The sequence below is a fragment of the Gobio gobio genome, assembly GCF_949357685.1.
Source record: "Gobio gobio genome assembly, chromosome: 17".
In the NCBI taxonomy this organism is placed as follows: Eukaryota; Metazoa; Chordata; class Actinopteri; order Cypriniformes; family Gobionidae; genus Gobio; species Gobio gobio.
In genome coordinates, this window is record NC_137110.1 from 49,756,891 (window position 1) to 49,775,679 (window position 18,789).

General features: G+C 40.3%; 1 protein-coding gene across 1 annotated transcript in view; it reads left to right on the plus strand.

Annotated features, from left to right (window-relative positions):
* necab3 (N-terminal EF-hand calcium binding protein 3) overlaps nucleotides 1–18,789 on the plus strand; it is a 99,615-nt gene that overhangs the window by 31,892 nt on the left and 48,934 nt on the right. Inside the window, exon 3 of the mRNA XM_079840229.1 lies at nucleotides 12,431–12,539. Coding sequence (XP_079696355.1) covers nucleotides 12,431–12,539 — 109 coding nt within the window. The remainder of the gene's footprint in view (nucleotides 1–12,430; nucleotides 12,540–18,789) is intronic.

Here is an 18,789-nt window from a genome sequence, read left to right on the forward strand (position 1 = left end):
GAACCGTGGACTAACGGGTATTGTTGCATCCCTAATATATATATATATATATATATATATATATATATATATATATATATATATATATATATATATATATATATATATATATATATATATATATATATATATATATATATATATATATATATATATATATATATATATATATATATATATATATATATATATATATACATATATACGCTATATATATATATATATATATATATATATATATATATATATATATATATATATATATATATATATATATATATATATATATAATATACACTCTAAAAAAAAAGGCTCGTAATCATAGGGGAACCTTTTTTAGTGCTATATAGCACCAATTTTGGTGCTTCAGTGGTTCTTCAGCGGTTCTTCAGAGGTGCTATATAGCACCTTAGTCAAAGAACCGGTGAAGAACCTCTGAAGAACCGCTGAAGAACCTCTGAAGAACCGCTGAAGAACCACTGAAGCACCAAAATTGGTGCTATATAGCACTAAAAAAGGTTCCCCTATGATTACGAGCCAAGGACCATTTTTGGTGCAATATAGAACTTTTTTTTTTTTAGAGTGTATATATGGCAATATACCTGAAAAAGCCATTTCTGCAGCAATTCCAGACGATAGTAAACAAAGTTCCTCTACTTGTTGTGCTGGGTAAAGGATGCTGATAGCCAGGCTCTCATTGGCTAGCTGTTAGCCAATCAGAGTTAAGAAGCTTAGCTTGTTGAATATTAATGAGAACTGGCGGGAAAGTCTTCCTGCACGCTAGAATGGCTTGAAACAAGGTAACCAAGGCATTTTTTTCCACAGAAAATGTTACAGAATCCGTGGTAGAACTTCAGAAAATAATTAAATAAACGTGTGGCAGGGCACCTTCACCAAGACATTTTGAACAATTCATGCTCCCAACTTTGTGGGAACAGTTTGGGGACGGCCCCTTCCTGTCCCAGCATGACTGACCAGTGCTCAAAGCGTTGCTCCATAAAGACATGGATGAGTGAGTTTGGTGTGGAGGAACTGGACTGGCCTGGATAGAACACTGATGAATTAGAGCGGAGACTGAGAGCCAGGCCTTCTCGTCCAACATCAGTGCCTTCCCAGAAGAGCTGAAGCTGTTAGAGCTGCAAAGGGTGGGCCGACTCTATATTAAACCCTACAGATTAAGAATGGGATGTCATTAAGGTTCAATGAGCATGTAAAGGCAGGCGTCCCAAAACTTTTGGCAACAGTCAAGTGTATAAACCTCAGATTTTTAGTGAACTGTCTGATGTTTTTTTTGAAGTTGTTTATGTGTAGATCAGAATCATGTGTGCTTTACTTTAGTTTTCCTTGTACTCGTTCTCAAAGTGACGCTCTCGTCTGATCTCTGGCTCTGGAGACAGACCGCTTCTCTTTGCCATCTGTCTTTGATTTATGCCTGAAACTTTTCTCTCTTCAAACTTCCAATGTAAACGTTATCAGAGGCTACTTTATATTTCACTAATTAATATTAATCACTCACTCTGAATCTCAGGCTAATCTTCTTTAACCCTTTAAAAGGGTGAAGTTTCCTGTGAGTTTCAGTGCTGAAAACGTCCTTGTTAGTCAAAGAAAAGCTTTCATTGACATAGGGCCCAGAAAACGAGAGATCTCAGAATATGTCGACCACTGAAGTAATAGGACGCAGAAGCACCGCCTCAAGCCCCGCCCACCGACTCGTGGAGCTAAACGGGTCAGTACCGAGAATTAAACATGGCAGTTCCAGCTCACGTGCATAATGGTGCGTTCACACCAGACGCGAATGACACGATTTGCGCGAGTGATTTACATGTTAAGTCAATACAAAGATGCGAATAGACATTCTGCGGTGCGATTCGTGCAAATTGAGCGTTTGACCCGTGATTCGCGCGAATGGTGCGAATCGCAGAGTTGAAAAATCGGAACTTTGGCGGATATTCGCGCCACGTTAACCAATCAGGAGCTTGCTCTAGTAGTGACAACAATGAGGAGAAAATCTGATTTGAATTAATCATATATTAATATCTGGTTCAGACAAGTGTGCATATGATTATCACTGTGATAACATTAAATGACATGAAACACAACCCAGTCTCTTTTTGCTAAATGCAAGTTTTTATGTTTGATCAATAATACAAAAGTATAAGTAAAAGGTATAATAAGCTATACATGAAATAAAGCAAGCAATTCAGTAAAACATTCAAAGTCAGTGCTAGTCGGCTACAATGGTAACGTAAAGTTAAATAGCCAAAAAATAAAAAAGTAATGAAACTTCACTTTGCCCTCAGCCTAAACGATTTGCCAGGGAACAAATTATAGATCCATGAGACCAAAGATCAGCCGTTAGATCAACACAAGACGAATTATATCTGGAGACGCCACAGAGACATCAGAGCCAGAGGCAGAAGAACTGGCCGAGGAAAGGCTGCTCTCACTGGGGTTAATGAGCTGAGCTGATCCGCTGGAGCTCACAACTCCACACACACCAGATCACATGTTCAACTCCACACACACCAGATCACATGTTCAACTCCACACACACCAGATCACATGTTCAACTCCACACACACCAGATCACATGTTCAACTCCACACACACCAGATCACATGTTCAACTCCACACACACCAGATCACATGTTCAACTCCACACACACCAGATCACATGTTCAACTCCACACACACCAGATCACATGTCCAACTCCACACACACCAGATCACATGTTCAACTCCACACACACCAGATCACGTGTTCAACTCCACACACACCAGATCACATGTCCAACTCCACACACACCAGATCACATGTTCAACTCCACACACACCAGATCACGTGTTCAACTCCACACACACCAGATCACATGTCCAACTCCACACACACCAGATCACATGTTCAACTCCACACACACCAGATCACATGTTCAACTCCACACACACCAGATCACATGTTCAACTCCACACACACCAGATCACATGTCCAACTCCACACACACCAGATCACATGTTCAACTCCACACACACCAGATCACGTGTTCAACTCCACACACACCAGATCACATGTCCAACTCCACACACACCAGATCACATGTTCAACTCCACACACACCAGATCACGTGTTCAACTCCACACACACCAGATCACATGTCCAACTCCACACACACCAGATCACATGTTCAACTCCACAAACACCAGATCACGTGAGGCTTGTTCGACTTCACCCAGCGATGCGCAGACCGATCGGCGGCTGACTTGAAGCAGTGCATGCCGGTTAGAAATTTTGTCCGACTTGAGGCAGCGCCGACGCCACGTGACAGTGACGTATGTCAACAAAGTGCCGCGAGAGCGATTCGAGAGCAGCCGGCGATTACAGCCGGTGCAGTTTCTCGAGAGCGACTGCATGAGGCTGCACGGGCTCTGATGACGACACAGCCGTTCCACGTTTGGCCAGATTCACCGCATGACAGCGATCACGTGTTTTCGTGTTTATTCTAAAACCTTCAGCTCCACTAATGCGCACAAATCTGTTTTTTATAACAGTAAAACCTCCTTTCATGTAGTCGCGCTGTTATATTGTCATGTTTATCAAAATATAACTGATTAAAAACATAGACCCCACTTCATTGATAGTGTAGGCTTATATGTTGAACTTTATTCTTGTAAAAACACACGCTGTATTAAGCAGTGCATAAAGTATTACATGACAATAATGTCTCTGAAACATCTGTGTATTGCCAAATATTGCATTTATTTCACTTCAGCTGATAAAGTGTGCAAACACAGCGCGAGCGTCACCGCGAGAAGCAGAAAGTGTCCGACTTCACGTCTGTGTTTGCAGCTCCTCCCCGCCTGCACGCGGCTACTCTCGCCGATCAGTTGATTCCAGCCGCAGCCGATGTCGAACACACCTGTGTTCAACTCCACACACACCAGATCACATGTTCAACTCCACACACACCAGATCACATGTTCAACTCCACACACACCAGATCACATGTTCAGCTCCACACACACCAGATCACATGTTCAACTCCACACACACCAGATCACATGTTCAACTCCACACACACCAGATCACATGTTCAGCTCCACACACACCAGATCACATGTTCAACTCCACACACACCAGATCACATGTTCAACTCCACACACACCAGATCACATGTTCAGCTCCACACACACCAGATCACATGTTCAGCTCCACACACACCAGATCACATGTTCAACTCCACACACACCAGATCACATGTTCAGCTCCACACACACCAGATCACATGTTCAGCTCCACACACACCAGATCACATGTTCAGCTCCACACACACCAGATTACATGTTCAACTCCACACACACCAGATCACATGTTCAACTCCACACACACCAGATCACATGTTCAACTTCACACACACCAGATCACATGTTCAACTCCACACACACCAGATCACATGTTCAACTCCACACACACCAGATCACATGTTCAACTCCACACACACCAGATCACATGTTCAACTCCACACACACGAGATCACATGTTCAACTCCACACACACCAGATCACATGTTCAACTCCACACACACAAGATCACATGTTCAACTCCACACACACCAGATCACATGTTCAACTCCACACACACCAGATCACATGTTCAGCTCCACACACACCAGATCACATGTTCAACTCCACACACACCAGATCACATGTTCAGCTCCACACACACCAGATCACATGTTCAGCTCCACACACACCAGATCACATGTTCAGCTCCACACACACCAGATTACATGTTCAACTCCACACACACCAGATCACATGTTCAACTCCACACACACCAGATCACATGTTCAACTCCACACACACACCACATGTTCAACTCCACACACACCAGATCACATGTTCAACTCCACACACACACCAGATCACATGTTCAACTCCACACACACCAGATCACATGTTCAACTCCACACACACAAGATCACATGTTCAACTCCACACACACCAGATCACATGTTCAACTCCACACACACCAGATCACATGTTCAACTCCACACACACCAGATCACATGTTCAACTCCACACACACCAGATCACATGTTCAGCTCCACACACACCAGATCACATGTTCAACTCCACACACACCAGATCACATGTTCAACTCCACACACACCAGATCACATGTTCAACTCCACACACACCAGATCACATGTTCAACTCCACACACACCAGATCACATGATCAACTCCACACACACCAGATCACATGTTCAACTCCACACACACCAGATCACATGTTCAACTCCACACACACCAGATCACATGTTCAACTCCACACACACCAGATCACATGTTCAACTCCACACACACCAGATCACATGTTCAACTCCACACACACCAGATCACATGTTCAACTCCACACACACCAGATCACATGTTCAACTCCACACACACGAGATCACATGTTCAACTCCACACACACCAGATCACATGTTCAGCTCCACACACACCAGATCACATGTTCAGCTCCACACACACCAGATTACATGTTCAACTCCACACACACCAGATCACATGTTCAACTCCACACACACCAGATCACATGTTCAACTCCACACACACCACATGTTCAACTCCACACACACCAGATCACATGTTCAACTCCACACACACCAGATCACATGTTCAACTCCACACACACCAGATCACATGTTCAACTCCACACACACGAGATCACATGTTCAACTCCACACACACCAGATCACATGTTCAACTCCACACACACGAGATCACATGTTCAACTCCACACACACCAGATCACATGTTCAACTCCACACACACCAGATCACATGTTCAGCTCCACACACACCAGATCACATGTTCAACTCCACACACACCAGATCACATGTTCAGCTCCACACACACCAGATCACATGTTCAACTCCACACACACACCACATGTTCAACTCCACACACACCAGATCACATGTTCAACTCCACACACACGAGATCACATGTTCAACTCCACACACACCAGATCACATGTTCAACTCCACACACACCAGATCACATGTTCAACTCCACACACACCAGATCACATGTTCAACTCCACACACACCAGATCACATGTTCAGCTCCACACACACCAGATCACATGTTCAACTCCACACACACCAGATCACATGTTCAGCTCCACACACACCAGATCACATGTTCAGCTCCACACACACCAGATTACATGTTCAACTCCACACACACCAGATCACATGTTCAACTCCACACACACCAGATCACATGTTCAACTCCACACACACCACATGTTCAACTCCACACACACCAGATCACATGTTCAACTCCACACACACCAGATCACATGTTCAACTCCACACACACCAGATCACATGATCAACTCCACACACACCAGATCACATGTTCAACTCCACACACACCAGATCACATGTTCAACTCCACACACACCAGATCACATGTTCAACTCCACACACACCAGATCACATGTTCAACTCCACACACACCAGATCACATGTTCAGCTCCACACACACCAGATCACATGTTCAACTCCACACACACCAGATCACATGTTCAAATAGGCGCTCTCTTTATAAATAAACCACAGATTTGAGCTTTAAACAACTACATTATCGTCTTGAAAAAGTCTTAAAACTACGTTTGGTCACATATTAACAGTAGATTTGAACAAAAAAGACGTGTAAACACAGCCCATGTCAGCCATTTCTCAACGAGACGAGCCGCTGGCAGAAGCTCCGCCCATGAGGAGAATTTGCGTCTGTTGTGAAGTGAATGTCTATGGAGGACCAGGAGTGACACTTAAAAATAAAATGAAGAATCAATTTATCAATTTATTAAATCAAACATAAAAATCTATATAAATCAATCACTTTTAAATGGACAAATTAATAGACATATTTAAAGTTGTTTATTTAATTGTTTTATTTAACTATATTTAAAAACATTAATTAAATAAACAACTTTAAATATGTCTATTAATTTGTCCATTTAAAAGTGATTGATTTATAAAGATTTTTATGTTTGAATTATTAAATTGATTAATTGATTCGTCATTTTATTTTTAAGTGTCACTCCTGGTCCTCCATAAATGTCACGCGCGAATGAAGCGAGTAAACTCAAAATGTTAAAGCGTCCAACTTTGCGCGAATATCGCGATTTATTCGCGTCCGGTGTGAACGCACCATAAGACATTGTGCGTTTGTTCGCTTCATTTCAGCGGAATTGTTTCTAAACAAGACACAGGTTGAGACTGGATTTGCAGACATATTGAGATTAAAACACAATGCTGTGCTTCTTTATTGGATCCGACAGGAACGGTGCAATAGTATTGCATTGTTATAGATCGATTGATATCTATTGATTACACACCTTAGCACGCGGTCACAGGCTGGAGAAGCTGTTATTGGTTCATTCGGGATCAGACTCGGACTTGTAACGCCAGCTCACAAAGCTCAACGTCCCGGGGTGTGTGTTTTTCAGACGAGCTATCACCGGCGGGCTATAGTGAAATAACATTCCTTTCTTGCGTGCACGCGTGTGTGTGGGTACGGTTAGCGGTTATATCCACCGATCAGGCCAGCCAAGTAAACTCAAGTGGTGTCCTGTGGAGGGTGCTGGGGGAATATGGGGTCCGGGGTCCTTTGCTGAGGGCTGTCCGGTCCCTGTATGACCGAAGCAGGAGTTTGGTCCGCATTGCCGGCAGTAAGTCAGACTTGTTCCCGGTGCATGTTGGACTCCGGCAGGGCTGCCCTTTGTCGCCGGTTCTGTTCATAATTTTTATGGACAGAATTTCTAGGCGCAGCCAAGGGCCGGAGGGTGTCAGGTTTGGGGACCACACGGTTTCGTCTCTGCTCTTTGCGGATGACGTTGTCGTGTTGGCCCCTTCTAACCAGGACCTTCAGCATGCACTGGGACGGTTTGCAGCCGAGTGTGAAGCGGCTGGGATGGGGATCAGCACCTCCAAATCCGAGGCCATGGTCCTCAGTCGGAAAAGGGTGGCTTGCCCACTTCAGGTTGGTGGAGAGTTCCTGCCCCAAGTGGAGGAGTTCAAGTATCTAGGGGTCTTGTTCACGAGTGAGGGGAGGATGGAACGGGAGATTGACAGACGGATCGGTGCAGCTTCTGCAGTAATGCGGTCGATGTACCGGTCTGTCGTGGTGAAGAAAGAGCTAAGCCGTAAGGCGAAGCTCTCGATTTACCGGTCAATCTACGTTCCTACTCTCACCTATGGTCATGAGCTTTGGGCCATGACCGAAAGGACAAGATCCCGGATACAGGCAGCCGAAATGAGCTTTCTCCGCAGGGTGGCTGGGCGCTCCCTTAGAGATAGGGTGAGAAGCTCAGTCACTCGGGAGGAACTCGGAGTAGAGCCGCTGCTCCTCCACATCGAGAGGGGACAGCTGAGGTGGCTCGGGCATCTGTTCCGGATGCCTCCTGAACGCCTTCCCGGGAAGGTGTTTCGGGCATGTCCAACCGGGAGGAGGCCCCGGGGAAGACCAAGGACACGCTGGAGGGACTATGTCTCCCGGCTGGCCTTGGAACGCCTCGGTGTCCCCCCGGAAGAGCTGGAGGAAGTGTCTAGGGAGAGGGAAGTCTGGGCATCGCTGCTTAGACTGCTGCCCCCGCGACCCGGCCCCGGATAAGCGGAAGAAGATGGATGGATGGATGGAGGCCAGCCAAGTGATAAAAAAATAACATTCCAATCAATCGCGGGTGGATGAGATGAATCATTGTGTTTGTTTGATTATTTTTCTAGTCCAGTGAGCGTTTCTCCAGACGCTTTCAAAACAATTCCCACATGTACTGAGGGGAGCTGAAGCTCATTAAATATGCAAATTTTATCCAATCCTAGCCGTGGGCGTTTACTTCCAAGTGTTCAGTGCGGCACGCCCATCAAAACCGACCGTTTTTCAGAGAGCCTCAAAACCAAGGCAGAAAATAGCCTATTACTTATTCATTTATATTATTCGTTTCTGTATGTAAAAACCACGCGAACGTCATAAGTTGACCTCAGACAACAGTATAAAAAATAAAAAAGCCAGTTCATGACCCCTTTAAATCTACTGTATCATAAGCCTCTAAGTGATCAAAACTTTGCTGAAAAACACAATATACTCCTTCCATCGACTGATCAATAGTTTAGACTTTTTTTATCAAGTAGTATAATTGTACAAACCTTCAGCTCGTGTCTTTTTGATCTGAATAAAGTAAACGTAAGAATAACTTTGATATTGTTAGTGATATTTCAACTGGACTGAAGCAACTGAGGCTCCATACATCATTTATTATAAAAATCATGAGCATCAAATTTTGAGGAAGGTTTATTTATCTGTCAATCATCATTGTATTGCATTGCATTATATGAGCTTTGATCATAATCTAAGCATTAAATATCATCGTCAGATATTTATATTTATATGCATTTTATGTAAAGTATATGCTAGACTGTTATTAAGATCTTATTGATATTTTACTATGCGATCCATAAAAGCAAACCTTTTTCAGTAAACTCTTCCATTTAAGCAAAATTATATATATTTTTTTCTTTCATATGTCAGACAGGAGCCAGCATTTCTCCCAAATCCTTTTTGCACACCATTTCCTCTTAGGCTATTTAATATTGGCTTTATATGATTTTTATATGTGAGTTTTCCTCTTGCATTGATCTTCTGAAAGTCAAGTCAAGTGCCACCCTTGACGTCAAGCTAGAGTGTCATCAAACCACAAATGCACAACTGGAGGGCTAAAAGAATCGCTCGTGTCTTTCGGGAGGCTGATAAATGTCAGAGATGTGCTCAGGGAGGAAGTGATTTAGACGATCTGTCAGCTTCGCGATCCAGCCATGAATGAGGGCCGTCAGGTATTGTTGTGTATATTCCCCTTTTTCCTCTTTGTGCTCTTGATGGATGACACATTCTTCACTTTACCCAATAATAAGAGCAGATGGTAGTTCACGGATCAGGGTTGATCTATGACATCTGCCGTCAGTAAAAGCTCTGCCAGGTGTTCATCTGACCTGATAAAGACACTGGAGACTGTATGTCAGAACCCTCCGGTCCATTCACTGTTGATGTGTATTGCACACAAAACTGGAAAGATCTAGCAAACATTGCAATTTCTGTGAGTCGAAGTGCGCAGTTTTGTATCAGGCCATGAACAGTAGGTTGATATTACACTCTATCTAAAAAATGCTGGGATAAAAACAACCCAAGTTGGGTTGAAATGGACTAACCCAGCAATTGGGTTGTTTTAACACAGTGAATGGGTCGTTTTAACCCAGTGAATGGGTCGTTTCACCCAGTGAATGGGTCGTTTCACCCAGTGAATGGGTTGTTTTAACCCAGTGAATGGGTCGTTTAACCCAGTGAATGGGTCGTTTTAACCCAGTGAATGGGTTGTTTTAACCCAGTGAATGGGTCGTTTTTACCCTGTGAATGGGTCATTTTAACCCAGTGAATGGGTTGTTTTAACCCAGTGAATGGGTACAATGGGTCGTTTTAACCCGTTTTAACCCAGTGAATGGGTCGTTTTAACCCAGTGAATGGGTTGTTTTAACCCAGCGGTGTTAACCCAGCGGTTTTAACCCAGTGAATGGGTTGTTTTAACCCAGCGGTGTTAACCCAGCGGTTTTAACCCAGTGAATGGGTTGTTTTAACCCAGCGGTGTTAACCCAGCGGTTTTAACCCAGTGAATGGGTTGTTTTAACCCAGTGAATGGGTTGTTTTAACCCAGTGAATGGGTTGAATGGGTCATTTTAACCCAGTGAATGGGTCATTTTAACCCAGTGAATGGGTCGTTTTAACCTAGTGAATGGGTTGTTTTAACCCAGTGAATGGGTCGTTTCACCCAGTGAATGGGTCGTTTCACCCAGTGAATGGGTCGTTTTAACGATCTGAAACGCAAGTGTCAAAGCGCGAACCGCAAGTAACTTTGTGGGCGGGTCTCGGCGCTGTTGCTATTTTCCCGGCGGGATAAATGGCTCTTGCGCCCGGCGCAAATCTAAAATGGGTTGGTCTGAAGTAGCTTCATTATTCATAGGTGTGGTTTGGGCGTAACGTGAATAAACCAATCAGAGCGTCATCCAACATTCCCTGTAAAAGCAGGTGCGCAAGTTCCATTATGGATTGCTATTATTATGGCGTATTTACCAGGCACACGCCAGGAGCGGTTCACAGCCGAGGAGACTGATGTTCTTGTAAGAGCAGTGAAAGACAGAGAAGTTGTGTTGTATGGGGATGGGAGAAACCCACCCAAAATAGCGTCGGTTAAACAGGCGTGGGAGGAAATAGCCACAATTGCTTCATCAGCTGGCATCCCCAGGACGTCGCACCAGTGCCGCAAGCGCTACAAGACATCAGAAGACGGGGAAAGTCCAAGCTTGCCAGCATCAATCGGGCACGCCGTGTAACGGGAGGTGGATCTGCCTCTGCTCAGGACCTGACGCCAGCAGAGGATATCGCTGCGTCCACCCTCACCGATTCTTTTTCCTGGTTCTTGACGGACAAACCAATTTGTCAGATGTCCTTATATACATATATGTCTTGCCACTATTGGGCAAACAGGTCTTATCCTTAATTATTACAATTAGCCTGAATCATTTGTAAGCTAGATTTATGCCTATTTTTTCACATCTTCATGGCACACCACAATGATTTCCGTCATCTCATGTGTTAATATTTTTTTAGTGTAACAATTTGATTTGCAAAAATAACTGTTGCATCTGTGTAGATTACATGAGCAAAGTGTATGCGCGTTGTGCACGCTATACATTATGGTCAAGCATGCGCCCTTAAAATAGCATAATGAACAACGCGCAACGCGCCACTGACTTTAGACTAGGTTTTTTCTGGTCAGTGGCGCAATTGTTTAATGGAACAGCAAAATAGCACCAGGGATTGTTTGCGCCGGAACACGCCTCCTTTTTTTCGCTGAACCGCCCAGGGAGCGCAAGTTCATTCACTAGTTTAGCGACGTGCTTCTGTGGAGGGAAAAGCGCGCTTTGCGCGGGTGCAAAATAGGAATGACACATGCGTCGGTGTACAAAGTCAATTGCGCTGGGTGCAAGATAGGCAAAGATCAAGGAAAATTTGATTTCTCAGTTCATGACTCCTTTTATGTACAGAGTTTTTTCCTGAAATCTGCCTTAAACAGCACACAAAAGCAAAACAAACTGTTAAAGACCTTTAACCCTTTAACTTTAGATATCCGCTAAAGTTAAAGGAAAACGATTTTGAGGACACTTGCACTTTTTTCTTGATAATAGGCATTTCCATCAGCTATATCAGTACATTTTTAATGCCCTAAACCTATTTCGCACAAAAAAACCCTCTTGGATGGAAACTCTGCAACAGATGTGTTTGCTGATTCTCGGTCTTGTGTTCTTTTGCAGATGACGGCAAGCTGTCCTTCGAGGAGTTCAAAGCCTATTTTGCAGACGGGATTCTCACAACCGATGAGCTGCGGGAGCTGTTCTACTCCATCGATGGACGGCAAACTAAGTATATACTTCAGCCATCATCACAAACACAAAGCACAGTATTTCATCAACTTCTTTTTAAAGGTCACTGTCATTCTTTGTAGTGCAGCACGCCTGCTTTTATGCAATTTAGGATTATTATATATGGCAACATATTTACAAAACTCAGTGCTATTTTTCTGGTGCAATAATGCTATTAATAATTAATTAAGGCATTATTGACAGAATAGTATTTTAAAAAGCATTTTTAATTAATCATGGCAGCAGTATTTCATGAAATGATGATTAAATAATAGAAAAGAGCATTATGATCACATCTATCCAGATGCACGATGTGTTCGAGGACACTTTCTGCGTTTTAAGATCGATTGGGGTGGTTTTGAAGTGAGAAATAATATAACTTGTAAATGTAAAATATATTATATTATAAAAAATTATTATTATAATTTTTTTTGTTATATTTTATTTTATTTATTTTTTATTTGTGTTTTGTATGTATTCATTTTTATTATATTTTATTTTATTATTTTATTTTTTATTTGTGGTTTTATGTATTCATTTTATTATTATATTATATTATATTATATTATATTATATTATATTATATTATATTATATTATATTATATTATATTATATTATATTATATTATATTAATTATATTATATTATATTATATTATATTATATTATATTATATTATATTATATTATATTATATTATATTATATTATATTATATTATATCCGTCCACTCTCCAAACTTTTTATTCTATGCTGGGATTTTTTTATTTATTAATAATTATTTAATTTAATTTAATTTAATTTAATTTAATTTAATTTAATTTAATTTAATTTAATTTAATTTAATTTAATTTAATTTAATTTAATTTAATTTAATTTAATTTAATTTAATTTAATTTAATTTAATTTAATTTAATTTAATTTAATTTAATTTAATTCATTCTATTCATTATTATTATTATTATATTATATATTATTATATATTATATTATATTATATTATATATTTTATTTTTGATTGCAGTAAATCAACAGTTTGCAATAAACAATACATCTGGATCTATTCAGATGGTATAGCTAATTTTCTGCGTTTTAAAGCGATAGTTCACTCAAATATTTTATTCTCTCATTATTTACTCACCCTAAGTAATCCATCTCAGTGAGTCCATATACAGTAATGCCATATCAGTCGATGCTTGTTGTACAGCCATATTAAAGTCACCAGATTGTTTCTTCCTCCACAACTGACCTGCACTAATTATTTATGCCTTTTTGCATCGTTAACTGATTTGCATAATTCCTTTAGTGAATCTAAACAACACAAACAGAGCCTGCCTGCGATCAGTGGGCGCAGTTCATCCTTCGTGAACTCCCAGCGCAGTTTAGCCTTTGAGTTCAGGTGACCTGTATCCTTAGCAACCTCACATCTTCGTTCCCTAATTAGTCGCCTTTCAGAGAAGCGTGATTATGTTGCACCGCACGCCGCGGCTTTTTAAAGCATCTGGAATGAAAACGAACGAGCATTCGAACGCTTCACGCGCAGGAGGATCAAAGTGTTTCCCGAGGTGGCGTGTATGAATCAAAGCATTGAGAATTGAGTTCCAGGAAGCCAAGGCATCGACAGAACAAAGCTGCAAATTTGACTTCACAAAGAACCGCATTGCAGAGCTGCCACACACACACACACACACACACACACAAAGGGCCGCAAAGTTCCAAGCTCAGAATTTCCTCTGAAAATGGAGCATATTTCTGCAATCAGTCAGAATGGTCACTGGGTAATTACTGCATTCAGAAGCCTGTAGTAAATTAGTCTAGACGAGTTAGTCTAAAATAGGTCTGTGTGCATCTCAGTTCTTCTGAAACAGCTCCCGTCCTCATTACGGCGGAAATGCAGACCCCTGGGAATTACTTGATGAGCTTATTTTTTTCTCTATGGCATGGATGCCATTAGGCAGGTAAATGTACCTGCTGAAATGTGTGTTAGTGTGCGTGAATCATTCGTACTGTATGGACACACATGCAAACTTTAAGTCTAAACAGTCGATTCAGCGGTTTGGATCGCCAAAGTCACGTGATTTCAGCAGTTTCAGTTCCGAATCATGAATCGACTCACTGATTCATAACGCTTCAAAGCTTCATGATGCCGTGTTTTGAAATCGTCATCACTATGTAAGTCGTTATTTAGGGGGGGGGTTTTTTGCGCACAAAAACTATTCTCGCCGATTCATAAAGTTATTGTAGAACCACTGTAGTGAGATGGACTTTGTAACGACGTCTTTAGTGTCTTTTAAGGGTCTTGAGAGTGAACCGTGCCATTGTGCCAATGGAGGCCTTTCCGAGCCATCAGATTTACACTAAAATATCTTCATTTGTGTTCTGAAGATGACCAGTTGTCCTTCAGAGATCACATTGCTAAGACAGCTCGCTCTTGCAGGTTTGCGCTCTACAACATCAGGAAGATCAGACCGTTCCTAACAGAACACGCAACACAGCTTCTTGTCCAGGCCCTGGTTATTTCTAGACTTGACTACTGCAATGCGCTTCTGGCTGGTCTCCCCTCTTGTGCGATCCAAACACTTCGAATGATCCAGAATGCAGCGGCACGTCTGGTCTTCAACGAGCCCAAAAGGACCCACGTCACACCACTCTTCATCTCTCTGCACTGGCTACCACTCGCTGCTCGCATCAAGTTTAAGGCGCTGACGCTTGCCTACAGAGCCACCACGCACTCAGCTCCTGCATACTTTGACTCGATTCTACGTCGTCACACCCCCACCAGAAGCCTTCGTTCAGCTAAGGAGCGAAGGCTTGTGGTACCATCACAGAGAGGCAAAAAATCCCTCTCCAGAACATTTTCATTCAACGTTCCCAGCTGTGGAATGATCTGCCCACCGCCATCCGAAATGCGGATTCATTGACAACATTCAAAAGTCAACTAAAAACTCATCTCTTCCGTGAGCACTTAACCTCCTAAAAAAAAAAAAAAAATTTCCTTTCCTCTTTTCCTCCTCTTTCCCGCCCTACTCTAGCCTGTGCTACACTGAGAAATGTACACGGACCAAGTATTTCAGGCACTTGTTGCGCTCACTCGACTCTTCACGACCAATCGCTTATTGTACCCCCAAGTTGTAAGTCGCTTTGGATAAAAGCGTCTGCTAAATGCATAAATGTAAATGTAAATGTAAATGAACGGAGGTCTTACGGGTGTCCAATGACATGAGGGGAAGTAATTAATGACAGAATTTTCATTTTTGGGTGAACTAACCCTTTAACCAGCCACACCAAAGCAAACAGGAGAGCCTAAAGAGACAGGGCAACTAGAAATGAGTTCAAAATTAAAACACATAGTCAATTTAAATAAACAGTATATTTGTATAGATGGTATCATAGTGTTATTACGATTCCCGGTCCCGCCCACTCCCGGTAAAAAATGTTCAGCTCCCGTCCCAATCACGTGATTGATAGTCATTTTGTTTCCCATCCCGTGGGATTCCCGAAAAAATGTCAGCCTCTACTGCACGCACCGTAACAGACTCTTAGGTTGAAATAAAATGCTGCAATCCAATCAGCATGTTCAGCGCACAAGTCCCACCCCCAAAAGTTCCTGAACCTTGAAAAAGTACTTCCTCTCGAGCAGGGCCATTTTGATCATAGATATCCATAATAAAGGCTAGATGTCTTACAGCGGAGTCAATAACGTCATCACCGGCGGCCATCTTGTCACAGGCTGTGGCTCCTGATGTAAGGCGAGTGATCTGAACACAAATACTCTTATCTCACTGAAACCTTGACGGATTTACAAATGGTTTGGTTTCTTACAAACGTTATTGACGTGGCTATAATTATGGATGCTTGAACAACTTATGAATAATTAATCATAAGTATGCAGTGTCATAACTACATCTCTGACATTTATAATAAACCAAACAGTTTGAAAATCAGTAGACAATTAAGCAAGTTATGGTTATTTAAAAAGTACACGCACCATTAAAACACAATGTTAGGAGTGAGCGAGCTGACTGTGACAAGATGGCCGCCAGGTGCGGACGTCGACCTCCATTGGCCAGCAGCGCGGACGAGACATCTAGCCTTTATTATGGATGTCTATGGTTTTGATGGGGAAATCTTTACCTGGAACTTCATTTAGACCCTGGTTCCTGCGGTCGAAACACACCCTAAAGTCCCTCGCTCCTGGGGAAAGTTCCTGTGGTGGAAACGCGGCTTTGGTCTGTGGATCAGTTTGGAAACCCTTGCCAATGCAATTCAATTACCCAATTCATTCAACTAGTCCCTTTTCTCCTTTCGCCTTTTTCCGTCCCTCAGTCTCGGCGAAATATTAAAAGTCCATTAATGCTATCAGGGAGCACTCAAAGCACATTCAGCCAATTACAGAGGCTGAGACCACACAGTGTTCATAATTGTGTTTTGGCTGTGATGGCGATTTAATGTGACAACACACACCGGGGTATTTAGATTTGTTCTCGACTGCATAAGAATATGAATGTGGAGTTCAGCATGGAAATGCACAATCCAGAAGGTGTGGGATGTGTGATCGAGCTAGGCTTTATTCTTTGGCATGTTTCCTCCACACTCAGTAACTCATGGAGATTTTCTGCATCTTTGGTTTTAGGGTCAGGATAGTTTTGTATCTCATTTTATAATGTGAATGCTGGACCTCAGTATTCTTCTGTGATCATTTCAAAATAAGAGCATGCATTTTTCAACTGTTAAATTTAATATTATATTATACATTATACAAGTATATTATATAATTATATAATTTTTATATCCATTTTATATCCATTCTCCAAACTGATTTTTTTTATTTTTATTTAATTATTAATTTAATTTAATTTAATTTAATTTAATTTAATTTAATTTAATTTAATTTAATTTAATTTAATTTAATTTAATTTAATTTAATTTAATTTAATTTAATTTAATTTAATTTAATTTAATTTAATTTAATTTAATTTAATTTAATTTAATTTAATTTAATTTATCCAAGCTGCTTTATCATTATATTATATTATATTATATTATATTATATTATATTATATTATATTATATTATATTATATTATATTATATTATATTATATTATATTATATTAAATTATATTATATCATATCATATCATATTATATTATATTATATTATATTATATTATATTATATTATATTATATTATATTATATTATATTATATTACATTACATTAAATTATTATTTTTATATTTTATATACATCCATTCTCCAACCCGATTTATTCTCTGCGGGGTCACTGGGAGGCTGGAACATAATTTAATTTAATTTAATTTAATTTAATTTAATTTAATTTAATTTAATTTAATTTAATTTAATTTAATTTAATTTAATTTAATTTAATTTAATTTAATTTAATTTAATTTAATTTAATTTAATTTAATTTAATTTAATTTAATTTATCCACTCTCCAAACTGCTTTATCATTTTATTATATTATTTTAATTATATTATATTATATTATATTATATTATATTATATTATATTATATTATATTATATTATATTATATTATATTATATTATATTATATTATATTATATTAATTATATTAAATTATATTATATTATATTATATCATATTATATTTATTATTATATTATATTTTTTGATAGCAACAAAACAACACTTTGCAATACACATTAGAATTAAAAAGTAATTTTTTAATTTTATTTTAGAATAAAAATGAGAAAATAGACACTTGGGGCCCTATCTTGCACCCAGCGCAATTGACTTTGTACACCGACGCATGTGTCATTCCTATTTTGCACCCGCGCAAAGCGCGCTTTTCCCTCCACAGAAGCACGTCGCTAAACTAGTGAATGAACTTGCGCTACCTGGGCGGTTCAGCGCAAAAAAGGAGGCGTGTTCCGGCGCAAACAATCCCTGGTGCTATTTTGCTGTTCCATTAAACAATTGCGCCACTGACCAGAAAAAACCTAGTCTAAAGTCAGTGGCGCGTTGCGCGTTGTTCATTATGCTATTTTAAGGGCGCATGCTTGACCATAATGTATAGCGTGCACAACGCGCATACACTTTGCTCATGTAATCTACACAGATGCAACAGTTATTTTTGCAAATCATAAATTGTTACACTAAAAAAATATTAACACATGAGATGACGGAAATCATTGTGGTGTGCCACGAAGATGTGAAAAAATAGGCATAAATCTAGCTTACAAATGATTCAGGCTAATTGTAATAATTAAGGATA